We start from the raw sequence: 9,715 nt of genomic DNA, 5'->3' as shown, positions 1-9,715 counted from the left end.
GCGGCGCTGGCGCGCGGCTCCGCAGCAGCGGCCGCGGCGCCTCGGCACCCACCGCAGCACCGTTCAGCGCCTGTGTCCAGACGTCCCCTGCGGAAGCGACAGAGAGGGGACAAACTGCAGGTGAAGCAGGACAGAGGCACCCGGACCCCGCGCCAGCCCCAGGGCCTCCCGGTGCACAACGCAGCTGGAGCCACGGTCCGAGCCGGCTCCTCGGCCACGCCAGCGCCTCGTGCTGAGCAAATACAAACAGCAACGGCTTCCACCAGTGCTGAGGGAAAATGAGGCTGCAACAGCACTGAATGTAGCCTAGTAACAGCTAGCAACTAGGGAAAGGACAGTTATTTATATATATATCTCTATCTGCAGGCCTCCTGCTCATGATTCTCACGCTGCAGCTTAGGACCAGGTGCTTGTGTTCCTCCCAAAAGCACTTGTCTCATCCCTCTGGCCATGCTCGTGACACAAATGCACAATCACTGCCAGGCAATCAACTGTGCCCTGCAGACTCGCTGCCGCCAAACGCTAACGTTTTTGCTCCTAATTCAGAGAAACATTGAAATGCAAGGTCATCTTTAACTACATGGCCAAGCTTGTGATTTTAAAGAGCTATTTGTTCACTTACGTTGCGCTGATGCCAAGATGTACACTTGCAGGATTAAGCCTAAAAATCACTAAAGCTCTAAAAAAATTTAACAGAGAAAAAAACTTGTAATTTCTTTTGGTGATGACATGCTCCAGGGCACAGCTTGCAGCAACAATTAGAGCAAACCAGGTGCGGAGAGAAACACGACTTTATGCTGATGTGTCCTTCAATGAATAATAGGGGCCTCATCATTTCTTTACGATTGAATGGATTTAACAGCAGATTTGTACTTGGTCTAGGAAATACTATCACTAGGTGCTGAAAAGCAGTGCTTCCATGTTCTTACTTGGAATGTAAAATTATCGATGGCTCAGCCACCTTCACGACTTCTCCCAGGACTAACGTGCTTTTGGACAGCACAGGCAGCACTCACACCCCCGGCTGCACCATCCCACCTCTGCCTCTCACTTCTGCTCCCATTACTTTGCACCAACACCTGGGAAGCTGTAAAATCCCTTTTCTTCCTGGGCTTCTCATGTGCAAGAAGCAGATATTTTAGCTCAGCTAAATGTGAATGTTGCAAGTGATAAAAAAAAAAAAAAATCCCTGTGGCATGATGCAGCCTACATGTGAGTGCTTCACGTAGGGCTTTCCTTTCTCACTAGGGACAAGGAACCTCCCTTGGGTGGGGGACAAGGGACCTCGCTGTCTCACGTGTTCAGCTATTCCTGCTTTCCATTGCTCCTCAGAGGTGACAGCAAAAACAGTTGGGGTGAGGGGGGCACAGGGTGCCAGGGAGCAGCCGAACTCTTCACTCACCTTCGCCTTCTCCCACGGAAGCCCCAAAGAAGACGGGCCTCTCCCGCAGTGGCCGCTTGGAGATGGTGATGGGTTTGTGCCTGCGGGCAGTCACCCTCGGCGGCGGGACCGGCGGGGCCGCGCTGTCTTCTGGGGGGCCAGAGTAGATCTGCAGGGAGACAGAGGCTTTCACTGATTCCCTCCGTGTTACCAGCCCAAATGACATTTTCAAAGGTTTTCTCACTAATCTAGTTTCACTGAAAGGCATCTTTGCAACTGAAGATGCTTGCACGTAAAATCCAACGCGCTCGGCGAGGAAGGCGGTTTGAGCAGAACGGGTCACCCCTCCGGGCGGCCGGACACGCGGTGCAGACTCCCCTGCCCCTGCTCGGTGCCGTCACCTTCCCCGTCACCACCAGATCGCAAAGCAGCGGCTGCCCACGCGCAGCCAAAGCTCCCTGCAGGCTGCGGCTGCCTCCAAAAGCGGGAGAGCCGACGGGCCGCCGCAGCTGACGCTGCCCTGGCCGCCCTTCCCAGCCTCGGGCTCCGAGCGCCTCCGGAGGCAGAGGCAGCGCCTGGCACGAGGAAGGGAACGCAGCAAGGGCACGAGGAAGGGAACATACCAAGGGGTCTCCCCCGCAGCAGGGCCAACCGTGCTGGACCCGGGCAGTTCTTTGACTCGGCCGCTGTGCAGGGCAGCCCCTGGCACCACGTGCCGCCTGTCCTGGCGGATCTGGGAATGTCGGCGCTCCGGGCCGGGCTGCGGGAAGGCGCTGCACGGCAGCACCGCCGGCGCTCGGCCCGCGACGCCGACACCGGGGCCAGCAGGGCCAAGCGGGGACAGGGTCGGGGCTGCGCCAGTCACAGCGGGTCCCCCAGGGTCAGCGCACGGTGCCACGGTGCCCCACGCCTTCACACGGGTCTCTGCGCTGCCACAGCCAGGTTGATGCAGCAGAGCTACCAACACAGACAACATCTGCAAGGACAAACTATCTCGGAGCAGCCGCACAGGCCCCGGAGCCCATGCTTGCCGGGAACAGCAAGTTTGCCATACCAGGGAGGCAATTCAAGCTAAAGAAAGCAGCAAAACAAAACACCACATTGTTTTAGACTTAATCTTAAAAAAACCCTTCAGGTCTTGCCTTCGCCCGCAGTATATGTATTATAAAATGATCTTGGATAAAACAATGGCATAAAAACAACAACTGGTTAGAGATCTATTTCCCTTTGACATTATCCACATGGCCCCTCTTTGCTTGGGTTTAATTTAGATGTTCTCCAGTGCTTCTTTAACATATGAAAAAGAATTAAACATTTGGGAAGTTGGGAATTTTACATCTTCAAAAAAGATGTGAAATACCACATTAAGGCCCCAATTCAAATGGTTTTGTATTCCTTCCCTGAGTACAAACTGACCAGGCTTTAAGAAAGTAAGTTCCTATGGCCCATGCAGGCCGGGCTGCGAGGCCCGAGGCTGCAATTCCAGCCTGAGAAGGACTGGTCCCGCCATGGGGGTATCCGCCAAACCCCGGACGTGGCGCAGCCCCGGGAGGGGGTCACGCTGCACTGACCGCTGCGTGCACGTCACTGCTCCCTCGGGGCACGGCTCATTGTGAGGGCAGCTCCGCAGCGCGACCCAGGCGTATTTGAAAACTAAGGGACATTTTGATTACAGATGCCATTTCCTAAAAAAACAAAAACAAACCCACACTATTTCTTTCTTTCTTTTCCTAGTCAAATTCTAGGAAATCAAGCTGGAGGAGAGAAAAGCAAAACTGTAAAGATGCAGGATGTAGGCAAGTGAGAAATGGCGCTAGTCCTTTCTGCAGCCTGACTCCCCGGGTGTCCCCGAGTGTCCCAGCCCAGCGCGTGGGCTCGGATCTGAATCCACCTCGAGCGATTTTTCCATATTTCTAACTCAGCCAGCTGGGTGTCAGCGCCGTGCACTGGTCCTCAGCCTTTGCGCCTGACTTTGCCCCTGTGAAGAGACTGGCAACAACAGAGACTGCTGCTGTGTCTGCGGTTCCTCTTGCAGAGCTTAAGGAAAAGGTTCCTTAAGGAACCAAACTGATCCGGATCCAAACTGATCCGATCCTTTCAGCTTCCTTCCTCCTGGGGTCTGGGGACCCAGACTGGCTGCTGATGCTTAATGGCAGCCTCGTCCTTGCAAGGGCAAGCACATTTCCTCCATCCTGCAATACAGGAGCCCAGGGTGCTCCTTGTGCCGGCATTCACAGGAATTTGCTGAGACTTTAACAGCCCATGATTTAAAACCACCAGCTAATGGATTATTAAAATAGCAACAACTTATCTGTAGCAGGGCATTTAAAAAAAAAAATCAACCTCATTCATATACACTGACACGTGTATATATATAGTCCAATATTGTTTTTTAAAGAGAAAGAAAAAGTGTAAAGTTCCCCATTAATTCTTAAGGAGCTACCACAGAATGCTGTTTATATGCCTTTCAAGGACAGTTGAACTCCTACTAGATGCACCACCAACCACTGTTTTTAAGCTGTGGTGCAGCCTCTGCTTTCATCTACCTGTTAAATGAAAAGCCAAGTTAAACAATTTGAAAGTACAAAGTTATTGACCAAATCTTCTATTTGGAAGGTTTGTACAGGGAAGAAGGTATTTCCAGAGGGATCGATTTATTTAATTTAACCACAGCACTGAAATATAAGTTGTGGAATCAGTAATTATTCAGAGACTTCATAAATAGTTACTTTGTCCTTGGTTTCTTCATATTGCACCAGATAAATAATATCTTTCTCTTCCTTCAGCTTCATTTCAAATGTTTACTTATGTGTGAGCTGAAGACATTTTCAACTCTGAAGCTGCACTTACAAGCTCAATCTAATAAATGTTCCTAACTTAACCTTATCACTGAAGAAATTAAAAGCAAGCAAAAAGATGTCTCACTTAATTAAAGATTTAATTCCAGATCTTAGTGGTGACAGTGTAAATTATACGTTTACTCTGGCTTCTCTCTGCTGGCCACAGCCTGAACTGTAGGCTTTGCAAGAGGGAAGAGAGAGCTGCTGTTCTCAAGCCTGTTTGCAGGTGCCCGCGCGCAGCGAGCTGCTTTGCTGCTGTGCAAGTGTTCGCAGTGACTTGCAAAGACACCGGCACGCTGCCCCATGAGCTGCTGGCGCGTTCCCAAAGGCCTCTCGAGCTCTGTCCTCCTGCTTGCACTGCTCAACACCACAGGCTCCCGCTCGCGCCGCCCGGCTGGTATAAACATACCTGTTTGTACTTCAATAGCTTCTGATGCATTTCAGCAATTACAGTATATTATCAAATAAATCCAGAAAAAGGAGTCAAATCCCTTAAACTGTTGCCAGAGCAACATTTTGCGTGGCCAGGACACAGCAGCTGTGAGCTCTGGGCATGAGCTCCTGTATCTATACCTTTGCCATCTGTGCCCTCTATACCTTTGCAAAATGCTCGATGAGGATCTCAACTACGATGTTCTGGAACTTGATGTTCATCATTGCTGCTACGGTGTCCTCCTGTGCACGCATGAGGGTAGGTCCAAATATTACCCCCATGTTAGACGGTGACATCAGATTCTCTCGGCTGTGTTCACATATGCTGCAGAGAGGGGGGAGAGAAGGAACAGATTTTTTTTTGTTTATTTTAAGTTGTATCTTGTTTGAAGCAATTTAAAAGAGCCAATGTGCATCACTAATTCAATTTTCTTTATTATGTTCAGCAGAATTTGCTTCCTAGGCCTACTAGAGATAAAACATGTTTGTGACTATGACATATATCCTCTTTGACTGGGACAACAGCCTGAGAGGGCAATGTGCTGACAGTGCTGCTGTCCTATCCCTTCAAACACCTAAATCCTCTTTTAACATCACAAACAAAAGCCATCTGTGCACCAGAAGGAATCATTTAATTTGGCATATCCTATTCACTCCAGATTGACTTTTGGCTTTAATTTTTCCTCTTTTAAAGGAGGAGAACCCATTGTAAGGAGAATACTTTTGAAGGACTTTCAAAAAATTTCTGTATCATCTTCTTCCTGAAAGAGCCACAGTTTCCAGTGAACAGAAAAGTCTTTATTCAACAGACTTCAAGTTCTGGAGCAACGCGCAGACCTGCGGAGCAGCAGCAACCAGCCAGTGAAGCACTAAGCAATTCCATGGCAGCTACATGTTCTCAAAAGGGGAACAGCCTTCGAGGTCTGGGACTCAAGCAGAGAGACTTAGGTGCTGAAATCGAATGATATCTAGGCTTGCCCCATAGCTGTGCTGTTCAAGTGGGCTCTGTTAGCGTAAAGGGGGCTCCAAGAAGTGTCAGCTACATCAGACTGTGAGCCAGACACACTCAGTCCTGCCACTTGACAGAAAAATATGTAATCAACTGATAACGTGCAGGGCTAGGAATGGATCTGAGCTGGGATCCCCAGGACAGCCAGCGCCCACAAGCCTCTCCCTCCGTCACCCACACCGCAACGGGGAGCGCAGAGCGGATTCTCCACGTGCAGCCCTCACCTCACTGTGGTGCCAGTCACCACTAACCGCTTTGTCAGCGACTCACACGCAGAAGCCAGCGGGCACGCAGCTCTGCAGTGCCATGGGACTCCTCTCCTACCTGTATCCTCAGTCCCTCATGCTACTGCAGGGACTCAACAGTCCACAGAGCTGGAGGTGAACCCAAAACACGCGTCACGGTCAGCCCACGGGCACAGGTCTTACAGCTATTTCCAAACCCGACCTAATGCTCCTGTTAACTGGACTGAGGGGCGACGTGTTTACAGCTCTGCTCCGCCAGACTGTATTTACATTTCAAAATTATTTCCTGCTTGGCACTTGTCAGAAAGGGGATGCAACTGGCAGATAGAAAGAGAAACATCAGTTAACGCATTGAATAGCAAGGACAACCACTCCATTTGTCCAGTCTAAATATAAATTCCTAGGAGGATGGTCTTGGACAGAGTTTTACAAACCTACTACATACACAAACACACACACAAAAAAAGATAGGCTTGTTTGGCTGACTCTGTTATTGCTTTTAGTTTGGCATTAGAGAAAATTCTCTGCTTACTTGACTAGGTGTCGTATGAGGAGCTCCAACATCTCTCTGTTTTTGTCAGGTAGTTTATACACCAGAGCGTGAATGGCTCCCAGTCTATAATCCAGGTTCTCAGATTCTGGAAAGAATAACGCAAAGAAAAGTTTGTGACTGTCAATTTTAAAGTAAATAGCTAAAGGAAAAGTAAAAACCAAGGAAATCTGGGTGCTGTTCCCCCAAGAACAGGGGGTTGGCTTGCCAAACCCCATGAGTGGGAGCAGAAGGGACATAGTATTACATAGCAACAGGGTAAGCAGAGCGAGAAACAAAATGAAGTGCAAAGGAGGGGACACGGTGCTTGGAAGGGGGCTCGGGGCTGGATTCCTGCTCTGCTGTGGGTGAGGGCGGTGGCTGGTGCAGCCACCTCTACCCGCGCGCTGAGCGCGGCCACAGACTGACTCATTCCCCTGGCCCGTCTCTTGATCTCTGATCAGCCCAGATAGAAACAGTGCTGAGCACCACGGGTAAGTGTTCTGCCTGAAAAAATGGAGTCCCTGACCCAAGGAGGTCACCCAAAGCAGCATAAATAATCAAGAAACAATAAAATACTCAGTGTGAAAAGAATAGTGTGGGATCCTGGTAGGTGGGAAGCTTAAAGGTGCAACTTTCTGAGAGAGGATAAGGAAGGGATTAGAGTTTTACACATACTCAGCCATCATTGGTTTAATCAGTCTTGAAACTAATAAATCTTGGTCTTAAGCACAATCGTGGGGTAGTGGAAAATTTTCCTTCACAAGAAAGAACAAGTGCTACTAATTTTCCAAGGCTCCAGCTGAAGGAGAGGCTGAGCTCCTTCCTCCCCATCCCCTTCAAGGAGACGTGGGGGTATGAAGGATGTTCTCATCCAAAACAGTTGATGGCAGCGCGTACTATCAGTTTCCAAACACCAGCACTCTCATGCTGAGCAAGATGAGCAGCCCCTGCAGCCCCGCTCCAGCTTGCTGGCTCGCAGCACAGCCTGCGGCTGCAGCCAGTTTTACATTATTATGGCTTCCTCACAGGGAGCCACAACAAGAGGAGCGCTGAGGAGGGCCCAGGTTAGCGCCGGCCAGGCCCTCCCAGAACAGCCACGCTGCTTCGCGCTGCCTCTGCTCCGTCCCTAGAGCTGCAGCATAAAAATGCACTGCATGTAGCAGCAGAAACGCTGGATTCAACATTGAGGACCATTTTCACAACTCAAAGGGAGCATCTAACTCTCTGCTCAGTGAATTACATTGCATTTCCTGACAGGATTAAAGATAAATACACTGCTATTATGAGAAATGGTTTTGCTAGGATTCTTAGGCTGATTTATTTTCTGTTAATTACCATCCCCTGGGTGTCCGAAACCTCCCAGAGTGCGAAACGCTGTTGGAGGGGAGCGCACTGGAATATCAAAGGCAAGAGGGGCAGGACGATCATCAGCTTCCTTCCAGAACTCGGGGAGCAGACAGAGGGTGACTTGTGCCCGGGGCAGGGGCTCCGCGCGCGCTTGCCCGCGCACACGGCACCGGCCACACACGCTTCCCACCACGCCTAGAGCTGGGGTGGCCCAGACGCCTCCCCCAGGACCCGCTCCGTGCTCGGGGAGCCGCCGGCACCGGACAGAGGCAATGACAGCTCATGCAACGCGCAGGGCCATCAGCGTGCGACTTACTGGCAGCAGAGACCAGCTCCTTGTGGAGTCGGTAGGTCATGACGGGCTCAGACAGGTTCCTGCAAGACACAGGAACAGCGAGTGCCGGGAGGTGCCTCTGCGCGCCCTCCCGAAGGACCAGAGGCGACGCGGGCCCTCCAGGCCCAGCGATTCCTGGCACCCGGTCCCAGGCAGACCCCACGAGCGTCGGGGTCCTGCAACAGCCAGACCCCTCCTGCAGCCCTGTCCCCCAAACCCAAACCCATATCCTTCCTAAAGCATCCTGTCACTTGGGTTGAACCTGACAGCTTACTCGGCTCCTCACCATCATTCCCAAGCCCATTCACGTGCTCTAAACGGGTACAGACCAATACGTTACCTGAGATAAAACTTCAGTGAGCTGGTGATCGTCTTGATGTCCCAGTCACTGCTTTGCAGGTCTACATCTCCTGGGCATTTTGGATCTTGAGGAAGAATAAAAATGGCATTAAAATAGGTCCACTCTGAGGTTGTTATACATGGCAGATTCAATGGGCAGGTCACCTCCACTGGCAAAAGAAGTGAAAGCAGCATCAGAAAATATCTGCCCATTGCTCACGGGCATGGAAGCAGAGTAACAGCGACAGCACCAGTCCTTCTGATGGGCTGGTGTTTAGGATGAGGACCAAATGTAATATTTAAGCAGCAGTGAAAAGTTAGTGCAGGCTTAGTCTCTACAGATTGCTTTTCCCCTGCATATTCAAGCCTGCTCTCAGGGGAAGTGGTAGAAACCACACATTCCAGCAGAGGCAAGATAAGCTTCCTGATATTCAAAATAACTTTTTAGGGGCCCAGTTCCAATCCCTTCTCCCTGGTTACTCCCCTTAAAGTTATGCTGGATGTAGTCCTAGTCAGTGCAAGGCAAGGCAGGAGCATGGAGAAGGCAAAGCAATACAGAATAATACTTTGCTCGCATTCACCCTCACTGAATAACCACATCATTTTTGTGGCGCAGTGAAGCAAGGAACATGGTTTGTGGGGCAAGCTAGACTAAAGAAACAAATTGTATAGTTTATTTTAAAATAGAAATAGGACTAAAGAGAAAAATCTCCCCCTTCGCTGAAGTTTGAGGTCTTCCACATCAGAAAAATCTCCTCAGTCCTGCTGGACTTTTCACCATGAGGAATTTGTACCCGGTGGGCTGACAAGCGGTCAACCAAACCAGCGCATATTAAGAGATGACAAGCAACCCACTGCTGGGGTTCACAAGAGAAAAACAGAGCTACTCACAGGAGGGTGAGAACCGAGAAGCAATAAAAACTCAGGCTAAGTAATTAGTCACCAGGCAAGCGTAACTGGATAGCTGTCTGAGGCTGGGGCTCCATGGGAAGCTGGTGCGGCCACATGTCAGCGCAAATGGACCGTTATAATAAACAACAACAATAGTAAAAGCACTAACAGCTTTTGAACGGTCCATCAATATCAGATACCCGCACAGGGAGCTGGCCCGCGCCCAGGCCGTGCGGGTACCCCACGAACACGAACATTGCACCGGAGCTCCGCTCTGCTCCTGCCGCCGGCGGCTGCGCTCGGGCCCTGGTGCGAGGAGCTGCTCGTGGCCTCCCTGTCCGCGCGGTGCCCTGCTGCTCGTGGCC

The 9,715-nt window shown here is 50.7% G+C and overlaps 1 protein-coding gene across 1 annotated transcript in view; it reads right to left on the bottom strand.

Annotated features, from left to right (window-relative positions):
* Window positions 1-9,715, bottom strand: part of OPHN1 (oligophrenin 1) — a 55,008-nt gene that overhangs the window by 4,782 nt on the left and 40,511 nt on the right. Inside the window, exons 15-20 of the mRNA XM_026054644.1 lie at window positions 8,461-8,545; window positions 8,103-8,161; window positions 6,440-6,545; window positions 4,819-4,978; window positions 1,403-1,550; window positions 49-87 (exon numbers count right to left, since the gene is read on the bottom strand). Coding sequence (XP_025910429.1) covers window positions 49-87; window positions 1,403-1,550; window positions 4,819-4,978; window positions 6,440-6,545; window positions 8,103-8,161; window positions 8,461-8,545 — 597 coding nt within the window. The remainder of the gene's footprint in view (window positions 1-48; window positions 88-1,402; window positions 1,551-4,818; window positions 4,979-6,439; window positions 6,546-8,102; window positions 8,162-8,460; window positions 8,546-9,715) is intronic.

Source organism: Nothoprocta perdicaria, unplaced genomic scaffold, assembly GCF_003342845.1.
Source record: "Nothoprocta perdicaria isolate Ctin4 unplaced genomic scaffold, notPer1 scaffold_124, whole genome shotgun sequence".
NCBI lineage: Eukaryota > Metazoa > Chordata > Aves > Tinamiformes > Tinamidae > Nothoprocta > Nothoprocta perdicaria.
The sequence above is the reverse complement of the archived record's forward strand: the minus strand, read 5'-3'. Positions and strand labels throughout refer to the sequence as shown.